General features: G+C 32.8%; 3 protein-coding genes and 1 non-coding gene across 11 annotated transcripts; 1 reads left to right on the forward strand and 3 right to left on the reverse strand.

Annotated features, from left to right (window-relative positions):
• LOC109352640 (protein yippee-like) lies at positions 8-2896 on the reverse strand. 3 transcript variants are annotated; one of them, XM_019594782.1, is made up of 6 exons: positions 2632-2638; positions 2421-2534; positions 1143-1186; positions 541-649; positions 397-452; positions 8-317 (listed from the first exon to the last, which is right to left on the reverse strand). In XM_019594782.1, exons 2-6 carry the CDS (start codon positions 2514-2516, stop codon positions 215-217), a joined length of 408 nt encoding a protein of 135 aa, XP_019450327.1. In that variant the 5' UTR covers positions 2517-2534; positions 2632-2638; the 3' UTR covers positions 8-214. The 3 variants fall into 3 exon arrangements, with proteins under 3 accessions (XP_019450327.1, XP_019450330.1, XP_019450329.1); XM_019594785.1 differs by lacking the exon at positions 2632-2638 and adding an exon at positions 2861-2896 and having other exon boundaries at positions 123-317; XM_019594784.1 differs by lacking the exon at positions 2632-2638 and adding an exon at positions 2759-2863 and having other exon boundaries at positions 123-317.
• Positions 4736-11041, forward strand: LOC109352635 (phosphoinositide phosphatase SAC8-like). 5 transcript variants are annotated; one of them, XM_019594771.1, is made up of 21 exons: positions 4736-5005; positions 5620-5694; positions 5956-6083; positions 6184-6275; positions 6379-6436; positions 6738-6794; positions 6954-6987; positions 7104-7184; positions 7268-7374; positions 8007-8093; positions 8202-8279; positions 8802-8866; positions 9034-9132; positions 9247-9346; positions 9480-9588; positions 9671-9743; positions 9837-9930; positions 10013-10099; positions 10377-10461; positions 10556-10704; positions 10789-11041. In XM_019594771.1, exons 1-20 carry the CDS (start codon positions 4846-4848, stop codon positions 10681-10683), a joined length of 1797 nt encoding a protein of 598 aa, XP_019450316.1. In that variant the 5' UTR covers positions 4736-4845; the 3' UTR covers positions 10684-10704; positions 10789-11041. The 5 variants fall into 5 exon arrangements, with proteins under 5 accessions (XP_019450316.1, XP_019450315.1, XP_019450317.1 ...); XM_019594770.1 differs by having other exon boundaries at positions 10556-10688; positions 10785-11041; XM_019594772.1 differs by having other exon boundaries at positions 10556-10688.
• Positions 12124-17457, reverse strand: LOC109352641 (acyl-coenzyme A oxidase 4, peroxisomal-like). Of its 2 annotated transcripts, none has more exons than XM_019594787.1 (14): positions 17329-17457; positions 16863-16970; positions 16386-16492; positions 16129-16206; positions 15917-16040; positions 15737-15810; positions 15592-15651; positions 15342-15451; positions 14561-14720; positions 13784-13860; positions 13305-13476; positions 12973-13065; positions 12339-12473; positions 12124-12265 (listed from the first exon to the last, which is right to left on the reverse strand). In XM_019594787.1, the coding sequence occupies exons 1-13, from the start codon at positions 17354-17356 to the stop codon at positions 12348-12350; spliced, it is 1317 nt and encodes a 438-aa protein (XP_019450332.1). In that variant the 5' UTR covers positions 17357-17457; the 3' UTR covers positions 12124-12265; positions 12339-12347. The 2 variants fall into 2 exon arrangements, with proteins under 2 accessions (XP_019450332.1, XP_019450331.1); XM_019594786.1 differs by having other exon boundaries at positions 12124-12262; positions 12337-12473; positions 17326-17436.
• Positions 17669-17741, reverse strand: TRNAA-AGC. Its single transcript has one exon. It is a non-coding gene; the product is annotated as a tRNA-Ala (tRNA).

Here is a 17824-nt window from a genome sequence, read left to right on the forward strand (position 1 = left end):
AATGAAAGAAATGGATACTATCAACCAACTCATTCACACCTAAAATCTTCTCTTACTTATAAACAAAGAAACCAAAAAAAACAACAACTTTTGAACCCAAATTGAAATAGGGAACTATTGTGACTTCTAAAAGTTCTAAGAGATATTACAAATGTTTCAATGAGATTTTCAAAAGCATAAAGGATGTACAATATTGAAAATGAAAATGATCAAATCATTCATCATCGGCAGCATCATCAGCAGCAACATCGGCCGCAACATCAGCTTCGGGAGCTGGTGGTAAGTAGAGGCTACCATCAGGTCCCAACACCTTACACCTACTCAATCAAAATCTGCACCATATCAATGCTTCTTTCCACCACACATTTCAAAACAAATATTAACTAACAAGTTTACCTTTCAATGATAAATTTTCCTTCTTTGTACTCCTGTGTTTTCTCATGAGCAGCCTCCTATAATGAAGGGAACAAAAACTCAAGTACATTAGAACTATAGTTTCTAAATGTCGATAGCCATAAGGCTTTAAAAACCGATCCTTACGTATTTCCATCCAATGATGGATCCGCAGAAAACGCAGAATATGTCAACGACAGTGTGCATTCCCGTGATCATCATCCGTTCTTCTTTCTCGCCAAGGGTCACATTCACACTGCCATTACATGGATTAACAATATGTTATTTGAACCACTCATAAAAAAAAAATCAAGTCTTGTGTTGTGAGTTTCCATATGGTAGCTATTGCATTATCTTTGGTGCATTTGAGATATAACATGCTAACATGCTTTTTTATAAACAAGAAATAAGAACCGAAAAAGAACCAAAAAAGAACCGAAAAAGAACCGAAAAACACAATCTATACCAAACATTGGTCTTATATTGCAACTTCTGTAGGAAGTTAACCTTTTTGTTTTTTGTGGATGCAAAAGGAAATATAATTTGCGGTACGAAGAGGGATAGTGCAACTCAGTATCATCATGCATAACAAGTAACATGCTAATTACTTCCGACACCGTATTTTATTCTAGTGTTCAAAGCAAAATATATGACACAAGTGGCACAATAGTAATAAGAGATTCTACATTGGCAACGACTAATGCTTATGCTTATGTTAGTTTTGCAATGAAAAGTGAAATAACACTTACACTTTCTCAACAAGATAAGCCTTCCCATGCCTGCAATGGAAAGACTGAGCAAAACAGGTTAAGATTATCCCGATGCTCCGATTTTCACTCATGCAAGTAGCTCGCAAAATGCGTTGTACGATTAAGGATTATGATGCGTATAGGAAACGTAAGGAGACTATGCACAAATAGTACAGCAATGAAATAATCTGGGCCAGAACTTCAATTTTGGTGCTCAACAAGTTTCAGATGATGACAACCGATTCAAGTAAGTAATCAAAAGATTGTAATGCTACAAATTCATGATTGATGAAATATGAATACACTGACAGAGACGGAATCCGTCGTAAATAGGGAATTATTCCAAAGTGCAGATCCGTCTATAGCCGAAGAAGAATCACACAACAGCATGGAATAAGATACCAACCCAACATGACAAAGCACAAGGATGGATACATGAAATGACATATCAATGAAACACCAACAAAGAAAAATGCACAATATAAAAATACCATCTAACATAAGCATATATATTAGAAACATAAATTTACAGTGACAAGAGTAATGTTAATATAGACTCAAATTTACAGTGAATTCTATACAATATACATGCTTGCATATCCACCATTCAAAACATAAAGTTTGTACTACTTCATGTATCACTCGTATTTTATTGATCAGAAAAGTAGAATATGAATTAAATGTATATTAAGTTTATATTTTTTCACCACCAATGAGAATGATATCTCTTACAAAAGATACACATCCTTCTTAAACCAATTTGTAATAGTCCAAGAGAAATGTTAACAACACACCACTCTCAACACCATTTTCATTTTTCTAACACTTCATGGGGATTACGTCTTCTGTCACAAAATGTATCTTTCTATTCTCATTGGTCAGAAAATATAAGGTTAATATATATTTAATTTTCATTTTATTTTTCTGACCAACAAGAAACAATAATAGAATGATACACATCTTAGGATAGAAAAGTGTGTTAAATAGACAATTTAGCGGGTCCCACATGCAAAATAATCTAATTAGGTGTGAACATGTTTGGTATTTTTTATTATTCACATGTGTTGATTCTATCTTCTATTGCCCCAATATAATAATTCATCAAAACCAAGAATCATACATAAATAAAAGGAATTATCTTCTGGTATAAGGAGATAAGTTATTGTGAAAAATTATGGCTCATGTTTCATCATTTTCTATAAAAATAGTTTTAAAAATAAACAAAATTGCACACATGTCACATACCAATGAGTAAAATGGAAAGTGAAAAAATGGAACCTTGGAAATGATATCATGAGAAAGAGCAAAATGTGTGTTACAATGCTTGCAGCTATAGAAGTTTCCTTCAAGATTGATCAAGAATAACCTTCCCATTTTTCCTTCTACACAAACCTATCAACAACAACAACAAAAAAAATCACTTTTTTAAGAGAAAAAACAAAATAGAAAGTGAAATGAGAAAATAAAGAGAACCCAGATAGAATCAAACCCAGAAAATCAACGTGGTAATGTAAAGATTCAAAATTGAAAGCATGCAATGTAACCGAAGCAAGAATTTAGAAAAAAGTATATAACAATAATGGGTTTTGAATATTGATGGAAAATGAAGTAGTTACCGAAGGAGAGTGCAGAAAAAAAGTGAAATAGAGGAATGAAAATTCGGAGTTTTGTTAATTGCAATGTGAAATGTGAATCGAAATTGAAAAAAATGATCACACTCGTTACAAACTTTGAACCTTCTTTCTTTTGTTAGTGAACTTATTGGAATTTGGAAGAACAATTGAATATATTTAAATAGTAAAATTCGATTCTCGAAAATGATACTTATTAGATTAGATTCTGGAAATATTGTGTAAAACAATGAAAAAGTAAGAATAAAATTACATTTAAAATCGTTATTTATATTTGTAATAATATTTTTATGTTTAAAAAACAACAGTAAAAGTAGTACTTTCTTTTTAATCATTAAGATTGGTTCTTTGTTTCGAACTTAGGATGAACGATGGCAGCATGTCTTACATATGCAAGTCGGACGGGAAGTGATGTTTCCAGTGGCGGACGAGTGAGTAACGCTTAAGAACCTATCCTTGGGAAGGGATAATTGTCTCAAAGCATTATCATTAACCATGAAAGAACTTGGTTTAGCACCATCATCTTGATTTAAGTTAAACCTCGTATCTTTGAAATATATATTTGTTGATTGAGGTGTACCCAATAAGTTATTCATGAAGTCATTATCCTCTATAGAGAAAGAGTGACAATGAGGCATGATATAATCAGTGTGACGGTGGTGCGACGATTCAAATTGAAAAGACATTCTTCCTGGTTGAATATTGTAAGAGTTAGACATTGACGGTTGACACATCCGGTACTGAACTATTCTTATGAGTATAATATCTATTTATTATTGGTTTAAATATTTATATATAGTCAACATATATGTGTCTAAATACAATAAGATCATCAAAATGGATGCAACCTCTCCGACTAAAGCCTTTTTTATATATTCGATCAACAATTAAACATCTGTGAGTATCATAATCACCTGATATATACGATACATGGTTCACTTAGTTATACGATACATGTCTTAATTGATTACATTGTTGTTCATTTTTTATATTAATTTTATGATACTCTCTTTATCTCAAACCTTTTAATATTACATGATAAAATGAATTAAATACATAATAATATGTAAGATTATTATATAAGTTAACATAAGGGATACATGTATTAATCAAATATGTTACACTCCATGTTATCAAAGTATCAATTCATATATTTGATAATAATATCCTAAGCTTTTTTTTAAATAATTTTGACTTTTTACATTAATTGGAAGGAGTAAAATTTAATAATAAAGCTTAACCACCCTTATGTTAAATACAAAAGAATAAGATTGGTCTAAGATTCATAAAGACCAAAAAGTGGTCAAAAGGAAGGACAATTGTAAGTATGATATATATTCTGAAATGAATTAATTTTTTAGCTAACGAGATTATATCTATACTATATATAAAGCCAAAACTTGAAATAACTTCCTTCATTTCTTATATTGCCCTTAACATTATTTAATTTTTACAAAAAAAAAATATAATCCTAAGCAACTACCATCAATACATTAATTAACCACATATCTCACCTTAAATTAAACATTATCATAAACACACAAAAATATAATATATAAAAATTGAATATGTAGTATCATATAATATTCGCCGGCAGGCACGAAGTGCCTGTACACACTAGTTATATATAAAGGCAAAACTACGAATAACTACCGTGACATAATTTTTCATATTCCAAAATTACCTTTTTGTAACTCCTCGATCCATAAGTGTCGTAAACTTCTAAATATTATTTTTATTCTTTTTCATAATACATCATTATTCTTTCACACATTTTTTTATTTTTATCTTTTCATCTTCAATTATATATTAAATTATTTTTCTTTAAAGAATGTAACACAAAAATAATACATATCAGAAAAAAAAAAATAAGAATGCGGGTCGATAGGCAAAAAGTTTCGATGGTATGTTAGTCAACAAAAAAGAAATAGTTATATATATGTTTGACTTTCTGATCGTTAATGTTCAACAACATCATTAATCACATCAAATACCGGAAAACAAAAATCTGGGTTTTGATGCCATAGTTCTAAATTGTTAAAGGGTTGTTTTGTTTTTGCAATCCTTTGATAATGAACATTGAACCCTCTTCAGGTTCACCTGAAAGATTCAATCTTTATGATGAACTTCAGCTATTAGAGTTTCAGGATAAATTTGTCATCAAATCTCATCAATCTCCAAATCATGGGTTTTCAATTGATCGTCGTGATGGGAATATCAATTTACTTTATGGTAATTTTCTGTTTTTTCATTGCATAAGATAATTCTGGAAATGTTTTGGGAATGCTGTAGTTTTTTCTTTTGTTTATTTTTGATTCACAGAAAATAAATTGAAAAGTTAATTCTTTTGTGAATTAGATATAGTTCTTGGAATTTTCATAAGAAATCATTTAATTGAAAGTATATCAATTTTCATAAGAAAGGAAGATCATGTGCCATATTATATATTTTTCTGGTACTACCAATGGTATCCCCTCACCTTTTTGGGCAATGAACTAATTCCTTTCGGGTTCGTGGTTGTCCCTCCTATCAAGTGTCATGTCCAAGAACCGAACCTTTGACCTTGAGGATCCAGTGTGCCTTACACCACTATACTAACGCTTTATTGATACCATATTATATATTGAGAATTGAGTATATCAATTTTTTCACTTTTTTGAATCATTTATATACAAAAAAGAATTTGTTGTTTCTTACATACATTATGAGATTGGTTGAGTCTTATATAGGTATTTAATTTCAGCTTCATGTAAGCAAAATTTCCAAATTTATAAACCCTTGACATTGATCATCTTATTGTAAAGTTTCCTTTTCATGAATTTTTTTTTCTCTAATTTTTTTTGCAGGTGACACAAACTTAGAAAGTCCATCAAATACATCTACCATTTATGGTGTGGTGGGAACAATAAGATTGGTTGTAGGTAGATATGCTTGTATGCTTTTATCTTGATTCTCGAGTTGTATTTATATATACTTGCATATGTATTCTTTTTACTCATTCTTCTGTCGGCACGTGAACCGCTAGATTGGCTTGTAGTTATGTCGAATCCTGTCCCGATACTCCTTGAGAAGATTTGTTTGTCCAGAGTGTTTGTTGGCCTGGAAAAAAAACAATTCTAACCATGTTTACGAAATGTGTCGTATTTTGTATATAATGCTCAATTACATGTGGCTTGGCGTAGGAACTTATGCCATCGTAATAACCTCACGGAAAGAAGTTGGAAGTTTTCTTGGTTTTCCAGTATATCACTTGATGTCTATGAGAGTACTTGCCTGCAATGAGGCATTGAGGTTTGCAACCGGTCAAGAAGTAAGAATTTATGTAATCGGAATTAGAAGTTATTTAGGTATTATTCAAATGTTATATGCGTAATTCATATTTAATGCATCCTCTTTGAATATCTCTGTAGAAAAAGGACGAGGCTTACTTTATGACTCTGTTGAAAGCAGTGGAGTCAATGCCGGGCTTGTACTACTCATATGAAACAGATATTACGTTGAAGTAAGAGTCACAGTTTTTAGCCGCTTTGTTATCGTCTTAGTCATGTCATATTGATATCATTCCGAAATTGATGTTCATAATATTTAATTCGTTCTGTCACTAGCTTGCAGAGAAGAAGCAAGTTAGTCGAAGGGTGGATGAGTAAGCCAATATGGAAGCAGGTTAGTTGACACAATGGTCGATCTTCTGGGAATCCAATCCTTAAGTTCACCGTTTCTTAGATTAAGATTTACTGTTTCATCCCTCTATCGAGAGTGAAGCATTCTGCCACCAACATTTTGTTCATGTGTATCTTGCTTCAGTCGGCTTATTCTACATCAATTTGATCCATTATTTTACCGTTTAGTTCTGCCATGAACTCATTTCATTTCAAAGAAAGACTTCTCGGCCCTTGTTGATACCATAAAATGCAATTATCAGCAAAAACTCATTGACAGTTTTAGGTTTCCATTTGTATTTCAGGCCGACCCTCGATTTGTATGGAACCGACATCTTTTGGAGGAACTTATTGAGTGTAAGGTTAGATAATTTGGCAATACTTCCTGTTCACTGAAGTAAAAACGATTTTAATTATACTAAAAAAGACATGTTTTCAAATTCATAACGAACTTCATCATTTCATTCATAGTATGATCATGAGGTTTTTCCCCGAATTAACACGTATCTTTATGGTGGCAGCTTGACAGATTCATTATCCCCCTAGTGCAAGGGAATATCCTTTAATTTAAATTACCTCTTCTCCCCTCAATCCCATTATTTATTTGTGTGTGTAATTATGCTAATGTCGCCTTGAAAAGCCGATAATGTTCTCCCTTAACTGGGGTTTAAGCTTCCAACAGGCAGAGTTGAAGGTAAAAGAAACACTTTCTACAGTAACATTAATTTCACGGAGATGTACACGGCGCCTAGGTATGTCACAATGATGCTTACTAATAATAATATCATCATGAATTTGGAATGGCTCGTTATAATACGGCAACACGGTGACATAGGAACAAGAATGTGGAGAAGAGGAGCTAACCTTGACGGTGACACTGCCAATTTCATTGAAACTGAACAGTTGTTTGAAAATGAAGATTTCAGCTCCTCATTTTTGCTGGTAATGTTATACTCTAATGAAGTATCAACTTCCAGAAATTCCTTTCGATAGTTTCTCCTTTCAATGGTTGTATTTTTATTGTCATGTCTTTCGATTTTTCTAAAAGTTGGTACTGTTCTCAAACATGGTAAAGAACTTCGAGTTCTGTATTTTTCTGAAGTTTAAGGTATAGATAATATAATGATAAATACATAGTCTCACTATTTTATTTGAAGCTCAAACTTAAATTTTTGTATTTGGAGGTATAGACAATTGTTCCTCGCTTCTTCTCGGTAATTAGCCAATGGAATTTACTTGATCAATAACTAGGACTTAAATATTGTTCTCATTTGCATACAAATTGAAGTAAATAAATTAACATTGGCGGCTCAATCGCACCTAGTGGGGTCTGCGGATGGTAGATGTACACAGCCTTACCCTCACAAGCGGAAAGGCTGTTTCTCGGATTTGAACTTGTGACCTCATGATCACTAAGCAACAGCCTCACCGATGGGCCGAAATAAAGAAATTAAGAAATCGAAAAAGGGTTAATGAACATTTCCTATCATATTTCCATGGAAAGCCTTTTATCCGAAAACATCAATTTGTGTCATACTAGTTTTTGATCTGTATTCCAATTGATTGTCTTGCAGGTTCGAGGTTCAATTCCTATTCTGTGGGAGCAGATTGTTGATCTAAGCTATAAACCACACCTTAGGGTTATTAGTCATGAACAAACAGTACATACACTTATATTTCTGCATTCTACTTTCATTCTAGATTTCTAGTTATGTGGGATTTAAATTTATAAATGTTTCTTTTGTTTCCCCCATCGACTCCTGCTTCAGCCAAATATCGTGGTGCGTCATTTCAATGATCTCAACCAAAGATACGGAGGGATAATAGCGGTTGATCTAACTGATAAAGTATGGTTTCTGTTTGCTTTCTTTCTACATCCTTCAATCTTAGCAGATTTATTGCGACTCCAAAGATATGTAGCATCTTCTTCATGCTTGATATTCATGATCGAGTATAAATGCTTTTGTTTTTCAGTTTGGACTTAAAATTTGGCTCTGTTAGGGACTTTTTGCATCAAATCATATTTAAATATTTCTTTCTTGCTCTCCTTATCGACCTTAGTTAAGTGCTTATGCAACAAATTCTTTTGAAATACGCTTCTCGGGTAAATTTATTAAAATAAGCTTAAAAGAACTTATAGGAAGGTCATAGGCTATTTTCGTAAGCTTATTTTCATAAACTATTCTCATAAGCCCAAATAAGCTCTTTCAGACGCCCCCCGAAGTCTGAACATCTTCCTTGTCTGAGTTTGGTTGATATGTCCATGACGATAAATATCACCCCCAACCAGACTCCAGAGTCAACTTTCCCTTTTATGCATGTTACTATGTGTCTTTTTGAGAAGTCCTTTCTTAATTTTACGGTTGCAGCATGGCGAAGAAGGTCAATTAAGTGCAGCATATGCTGCTGAAATGCAAAATCAGCAAAATGTGAGGTGATAATTCTTACTTCTTTTTCCTCATATACTTACATTTCAACCTTGTGATTACGGAGTTTGCCTTTGTTTTTATCATAGCATAAACTGTATCAGTGATATGATTATTTCGTGTCATATATTTTTTCTTTTACCTTTGTCTCTTTATAACTCATGGATTATGGCAGATACGTGCCTTTTGATTTCCATTGCCATTGTGGGAGCTCAAACTTTGATAATCTGAAAATCCTATATGACGAGATCTCGGAGGATTTTGAAAAGCAAAGGTAATGAAAAAAAATCAAACGATTACATACAAATTTAAAAGCTACTTTCCATGATCCAGAAATGCTGGTAATCTATAATTTAGATTTTTAATGATTGCTATTTCAGCTGAGCAGATACTTCTTGATAGACAGTAAAGGAAACGAACTAGAAGAACAGAAAGGCGTTGTCAGACACAACTGCATCGATTCCCTCGACCGAACAAATGTCACTCAGGTTTGCTGATAAAACATTAGTTGATTGCTAGGATTTGTTCTTGTTCCGTGTTTAATTGTTCTCCATATTGGAATATATGTAGCATGTGTAGTTACATGACTATTCGTTTTGACTATCTTGATTCTGTTTGTAGTGTTACTTGGCCGAGAAGTCATTAAATCTGCAGTTGCAGAGAATCGGAGTGCTTACTCTCTCTGAGGGTATTTCTATGTTTGACGAAGAATATGGAAAATTTAGAACACGTATGGAATTTCTTGATAATTTCTTCCATTCTTGTTTTTGATCTATTGCCCGGCATAATAGAACTCTTTTTATAATATTTAGTTTGGGCAGAGCAAGGCGATGAGATAAGCCTCGAGTATGCTGGGACTTATGCCCTTAAAGGGGACCTTGTTCGGTACGGTTTTATTTTTGGTTACTAAAATCATTTAGTCCAAATGTCCAATCATCCCTTCGTTTGATACGTGTACATTTTGGAAACATGTTGCAGATATGGAAAACAAACAATATTTGGAATGATAAAAGACGGGATGAGTTCAATTTCGCGATATTACTTGAATAACTTCCACGATGGTGTTCGGCAGGCAAATTCATAATTGTCACCGCTCATTTAAATGAAGGTTACTCAATCTCGAAGTTTTTAATAATTTTCCATGTCTTTTGCAGGATGCACTGGACCTCATAAGTGGCCACTATACTGTCAGCAGAAATAGTGATTCTCCTCTCCTACAGAATAGCTTGGAACCTTTTCCGGTACGTAGCATCGGGTCCTACTCTTTCTAATTTATGCCACTTCTAATCTTGAGAAGTTGTAATGAAGTGAGAAAGAAAATGACATTTTGGAATGCATTCAATAGATCCTGACATATCTAGTTTGAACAACCAATTTTGTCCAGCCCGTTTTTTATATATTTAAATAATAAAAATAAAGAGTCGAGCGGGCTTTCTCTGCCGAAAACAAAACTTGTTGAATGAATACTTAATTCTGCTTATACACCAAATTCTCATTGGAGTTGACATGTCTTTATAGAAAACTGTAAGCACACAGATCTTTCCAGTGGCATCAGCTCTGATAATTGGAGGTTTGACTGCAACAAGCTTCACTCTTCAACAAGGTATATGCTTCTATGTTTCATCGATCCGAGTAAAGGCTCCTCGATGTTTTTTGTTGTTTTACTTTCTTGTTAATGTTTCATGTTGGTTTTCTAGGAGGCCGAAATGAGCATCGGTATGTGTCATCTGTACTTTTTGCTGGAATAACTGCTGGGGTAGTCGCCATTGTCAAATCTAATGGAAGACATTTATGTTCAAGGCCGCGTTTGTGTGGTCTCTTGTGATACAGGTAACTAACTTTTCTTGTACACCTTCCATTTTGAACAAAATGCAGAAATTTTCGTCTCGATCTTCTTACGGTTATAAACATGTTGTTTTTGGATAGGTAGCTTTATCCATGAACTGGTGATTTCAGCTGGCTCATGCATGATTATTCAACAGATAAATGGATTGGAAAATCTTCATTGATCACACCATAAAATTGCTCAAAGGTGCAAAAACCAATAAGGGTAGAGTGAAAAGTTTATGTTTTTATGTTGCATTGGTGGTAAAAAAATGTACTTTCAGCTGTGACTTGAACACCATAATAATGAATGTATGAAATTGTGTGGATCAGATATTGAATGAGTTTAGCATTGACAACTCCTATTTATGGTACATGTTTGATTCCCCTTAAGCAAGGTCTCGGGTTCGAGTCTTGTGGATGGAAAAAATGTCCGCTGGGAGAGTTAGCCTCACGTACCTGTGGATGTTTCCGGCTCGGACAGGATTGCCTTCCAAAAAAAACTCCTATTTATGCACAACCTTACCCTGCAAACAAAAAGACAAATGATGCATGGTCATCCAAAGTTGTCCACCCATCCATCTATCTGCTTAAGGGTCAGTTTGCGAGTTGAGTTTTGAAGGAGAAATAAAAGTAATGGAAGAGTTAGGAGAGTCATGAAATACATTTGTGAGATGACTTTGAAACCTTTCATTTTGACATTTCCCTACATTTCCTTCCAAAACTCATCTGACAAACGGACCCGAAGAGTTCATCATAAATCACTTGTCATTAAGTAAAATTCATGCTAAGAAGTGTCTAAAGAAAGTGTTTAAGGAATCAATAATTTAAAATTTTGTTTTCATAATTTTAAGATTTTCAAAATATTAAACCATCATATCCTATCCACAATTTTTACATTTTAAATTCTTTAACGTGCTCATTAACATTTCCTAGAAAATAATTAATACATCCTTTAAGAAAGATTTAAATTTTTAATAAATTTCAGAAAAAATAATTATTCATTTAAAAGAAAATTTTAATCAATTTATTTCCTGATCTCCTCGCCTATGAGCAAAGAGCTAATCTATTTTGATATGTGTGGTTGCAATTTTCAAGAACTGTTGTTATCAGGTAATAAACATTTGACCTTTTAAGCTATCTAGGGAAGAGATAATTAACTGAATATGTCTATTATATAGAGAAGGAAGAGATCTAATTGAACTTGTAGAAAGAATTGATAAAATATGTGTATTGTATAAAAAATGATGAAGAAATATATCTCCTTAATGAAGATTAAACACACTTGATATTTTTGAGAGTTTGCATAGTCCTCATTTTGGACATCTAATTATTTTAGTTTTTGACTCAAGATGTAGTGTCAAACCCACTTTTATGTTTCATTCACTTAGCGCATGGAGAAATGTTGTAACCCATGGATAAAGATTTCTCAACAAAGTAATTGTAAGCAAACACACTATTTATTATTTTTTATATATTGTCCAATGCCCAATACAGGAACATTATTTTTTACTTTACTATAGTGTCATATACACCAAAATTTCTGTAATTATTGAGTGCATATGGATTGTTATTTATCACTGAGTTGCAAAAATTATTAACCAATGGAGTATGGTGTTATAGAAGAGTACTTTCACACTTTCAAACTTTCAAACTTTCACACTTTCACATTCTACTTCTATTAGAAGCAGGTTTAAAGCTAGCAAAACCAGTTACTTCTCTTCCTGTGACCAATGTATTGATATCATATGTGCCTTCAAAGGTATATATAGGTTCCAAATCACAGAATGCCTGCAATATATGAGAAAGAAAGTAGCAAAATATGTCAGAAAAAAAGCAAAATGGCCTAATCTATGCTCTATTAATATCATAATCTCTAGCAATTGTTATGTATATAAGTGCTTATAAGATGTCTAAAAAAATTACCATATTCTTCAAGTATATGGTAATTACGGTGACACATAGAATCATAATGATGCGGCCACAACACAACCGTATCGGACCACATTTGGGCTGCACCTCAACCACATTTGGTCGCATCAGACCACATTGATTCAAAAATATTTTTTACTCACAAAATAATTCACACCGCAACAGCCGTAATAACGGCAATCGCAACAACCGCAATTTAAAATACTTATCTCTAGTAAAACTCATTTGGGCATATATGACATTTTCTTGGGTACTTATATATGACATATTTTCACAGAAGAACCTTGTCATGAGAAATCCAATTTCTAGATAGCAATTTGGGCTTTAAAAATGTAAATTTGGAATTAAGCATGAGAACCTTTGCCACAAGAAAATCAGCCAAAATTCCATTGCCACCAAGCAATTCTCTCCCAAGGGCAGCTGTTTCTCTAGCCCTCAAACTGATCCATGACTGAAAAATGATGACAACTAATTAGTCGATTACTTACCGCAATTAGTATATAAAATTACACTAACACTCCCTCAGATTTAAGCTTAGCTACATTCGGCAAGTAACAATGAAGCAAGAGCAATGTCCAATACTCGAATGTAATAAAGTCAAACAAACCTTGCATCTTGATTACTATTTTTCTTGCTATAGTGAAAGGGTGTAACAATTGTGACACATTATCATACAAGTTACAAAATTACCTTTCCCAAGCTAGCATGACCTGGAGTCATTTTACCACTCTCATACAACTTGCATAGGCGCCAACCGACAAGAATCATTGCTTGAACATTACTTAGCATTTTAACAAGTTTCTGTTGGTTGATTTGGAAAGCTGCTAATGGTGCTCCAAACTGTTTCCTCTCCTTTAGGTACCTTTTTGATCACAAACAATTCAGAATATTTGCAACCTTGTATTTGAGAATGAAGTTATAAATGTAAAAGTTTACACTAGATTCTTGTAACATGTTGCATCATTTAATAAGCTTGACTTAAAAGTAAACCTTTAAATCATTAATTGACAGAATAGAATAATCTCGCTAATGCATCTTTACGGCTATCGATTAGATCTTTATCCATTATAAAAAGTATCTAGGCATATATATTTCTTCATATTTCGACTTCTTAATGGTAAAAGTTTTTTACACTGAACGGACATGAAAAATAAAGTGGATCGGAATACCTATGACACATATCATAGATGCCCATTGATGCACCAATAGGTTGCCAAGCAACCATTACACGAGAAAGAGCAAGTACCTGTTTTGAGATAAAAAATGAGCCAACATGTAAATTGTACACAAAAATACAAAATTGCAGCAACAACAATAACAACAACTCAGAATTTTGCAGCATTTTACAAACTTACAACAATGGAGATAATTTAAGGTCTCGAAATGGCTTTAAATTCAAGCAAGATTTGATGGAGGCCAAGAATAATATACTAGAGCAATGCTAACATGTATTTTTCAACATTTTCTTTAACATTATTATTGGATGGAATTCATGCGAGACCAACTAAATAGAAAATGAAGCAGTGTTGCTGAAAATTTACTGAAAAGAGTGTCGGCGTGTCGCTATCATTTTTCTCATAGACTAAAAAATGCAGAGAGAAAGGAAAATGGAAACTAGATTCTTCTTGTTTTCAAAAGCAGATATGACAATATTTAACAGTAACAAAATGAATGTAACATGCATATTCAACATTGATGGTTGTAGAACCAGACAAATGCAGATGTTGTTCATAATCTATAAGACACAGAGAATCCTATGAAGGTACATAAAGTGGCTCTAAAAGTGCACCTGGACCAAGATTTAGAAATGTCTAATGCTTCATAAGTTTATAGTAGGCAATAGCTATATATATATATATATAACAGTTATTAATTGTTTAAATGATGAAATGATATATAACATTATTGAAGTAACAGGAGTAAAAAAAATGCATACACAATTTTACCTTGTTTGTGTCCTGAAAAGAGTTGAGTTCTGCTATTCTGTCCTCATCAGGGACAAACACTTTCCTTAAAATAATGTCTCCATTTTGTACTATCCTAAGTCCAATTTTATTCTCTATTTTTGTGACTGTTAAACCAGGTACATCCTTTTTCACAATGTACCTGAAATAATATGGAAAGAGTACTTGTGAAGCAGAAAACAAAAGCATTAAGTTTAACATATATGAAAAAATACACTAGAATTTGTAAATGACTCATTGTACTGCTTTCCCTGGTTTTATCTTTCACTGTGATATGTGGCCTAGAAAATTGAAAAAAGTTTATCTGCACTATTTATCTTTGTTATATATGTATATAATTTGGCCAAGGCAATAATGGTCTTACATTTGGTTAACACTAACTTACACTATATCATGAGACAACATCCGTCGTCCCATTAAGCGTATCACAGCCTTATGTCATGGATTCTGATTGGTCAATTGGTTGAAATATCCAATCATTAACGATGAGAGAGTGAGAGACGATATTTCTTGATCAATTAGAATCCACTATAGAGGGCTGGGATACATTTTGTGAGACGACAAATGACATTTCTTATTTCAAAGATAAAAAAACACTCACATTTATGTAATCATTGCATTTATTTCCTCTATGTTGTTCTTTAGGTGTGCAAGGCCAGAGTATAACACAATTCATGGACATTCATAGACATTTAGATCTCCATGAAAAACTTCTTATATATAAGGACTAAAACATTCAAGGACTAAGGTAACAAATACCTACCCATTTATTTGATTTGTTGTAGTATTCCTAGCAAAGATAACTAACAAATCAGCAAATGTACTGTTTCCTATCCATCTTTTTTGGCCATCAAGGATCCAACCTCCTTCTACCTGATCGAGAATACATTATTGAACTTTGGGATCGCTTGAGTAAAATGAAAATATAACCGATTAAAAAGACAAGTCGAAAGGATGCATAATGAAACTTGTTGCAGAAGCAAATATTAGATAAGATGTATAAGGCACTGGACCTTTGTTGCTGTGGTATTCAACGCACTCGCATCACTTCCATAATCAGGTTCAGTTAAAGCCTAATAAAGAAGAAAATAACCTCTTTGAGAAGTGATACTTTAGCAAAGTGATACAAATCATACAATGCCAAGAAAGATAACTTACCCAACATGCTATAGTTTGCAGTTTCGCCAAAGAAGGTAGGTACTTTTGTTTCTGAGCTTCCGAGCCACACAAAGCTGTACTCGACAATCGATCGAATAGACGAAATGTCAGGAACTAATCATAACTACAAACAAAACAATTAGCATTCAGAGACTTGTTATTAATAAACAAAGGTATTACCTATAGTAAGCATTGCCAAGGATGAATGGACCAAAAAGAATGTTGAACAGCTTGCATCAACTCTCGCAATTTCGGCTGCAGCTAGAGCACTTGCAGTAACAGAAAGACCAGGACAACCATAACCCTGAGAATCAGAGGTAGCTAAGAATCCCCTTTACATTATCTTATACTTAAACAATACATAATGCAATGGAAATATGAACATAGAGAACCTTGATTGTAGCACCAGCAATGTTCAGTGAACCTATCTTTGGAATAATCTGAAATGGGAATTTGGCCTTTTCCCAATACTGATAAAAAAATTAAGAGATTTGGTGTTAGAAGAAAAACAAAAAAATAAGATAACAATAACATCATTGCCTAATCTTTCTATATTATATACCAAAGTGATGAACTTGTATCTTTACAAGACCCAAAAAACATTCTTAAAAAGAAAAAGGAAAAAAGGTAAAGAACCATGAAAACATGCCTCTGTCATAATAGGAGCAATTTCTTTTTCCATAAGATCTCTCACTTTGTTCCTGATGGATTTTTCTTCTGGTGTCAATAAGTCATCTAACTCAAAATAATCTGAAACTGCACTTTCCAACAATCAAAACACAGATAAAATGGCAGTGAATTAGTTCTCAATAAAGGAATGATTTGGATCATTGCATATTCAATATGATCTTGATCATACTCTCATGTGTCACTCACTAAATAGTAACATAGATATAGTGGATCCTGTGCACGAGACTCCCACCTTTTAGGGTTCGAAGCAGGTAAATGTATGCAGTCTTATTTTCATCGGTATAACGTTTCTAGGAATTAAACTAATGATCTTCTCGTCACAAGACAAACAGCAATACCGTTTCTACGATTTTCCTATCATACTCATACATAATGATACCATAACATCTTCAAGAAAATTACATATAAAACATGAAGATTAATAATAATATGTTACCACAAGGAGGAAATGTAGAGGCTGAAGTTGCTTGTGGAAATGCCACAGAGATATCAAGTGCTGGTAAATTAAAATATGAAGGCATAATAACATTCTTGACATCATCATCTGTTACAACACAATCAAATCATACCCATTAAAATACATAACAACATATAAACTCTTGAATATATTCAAAATCAAGCAATTCAAACTTATACTATTACATGTACCAATATGATTTACGATTACGTATTTAGTCGATTCAGCTAGCAGTATTAAGGTTTGATTGCTGTTGTATTATATCATGTTCTAGACTTTATATAAACCAATAAATCATATGATGAATGTTACATAGATCAAATAAACCAAAGTATTAAAACATTGATATTGAGAAATAAATTGGAAAAATGAAATGAACAATTAACTAATTAATTAATTAATGTATATGATAAGTATATAGAAGATGAAATGAATGAAGAGATACCTGAATTGTTAGAAGATTGGATTGTCATGGTTGGAAAGTATAATAAAAAAATATAAGATCAAATGAAAAAGAACAATGGAAATGGAAATTGATGATGAATTATGAGATGTGCACGCAACAAATGTGGCATCTAAATCTACCACATGATTATCTCTAACTAATACCAACTATACCTTATAATATAAAAACATTACAATTAATAATTAAATTTATAGGGATAATAATGTGAAGATACAATCTTATAAGGTTTATTAGAACATTAATTAAGGCTTAATCGATTTAAATAGTTAAATCGATCGAAATTTCCAATCAGACCAGTCCTCATAATAAAGACCTAAAATGGAGATGCGGGGTATCGATCCCCGTACCTCTCGCATGCTAAGCGAGCGCTCTACCATCTGAGCTACATCCCCAATTGGTTCACTATCATTCATTTGTATTATTAAATATATACACTTCATATCTCAAAAACTATATAAAAAGAAAGATATTTATA

This window comes from Lupinus angustifolius, chromosome LG07 (assembly GCF_001865875.1).
Source record: "Lupinus angustifolius cultivar Tanjil chromosome LG07, LupAngTanjil_v1.0, whole genome shotgun sequence".
Classification (NCBI taxonomy): domain Eukaryota; kingdom Viridiplantae; phylum Streptophyta; class Magnoliopsida; order Fabales; family Fabaceae; genus Lupinus; species Lupinus angustifolius.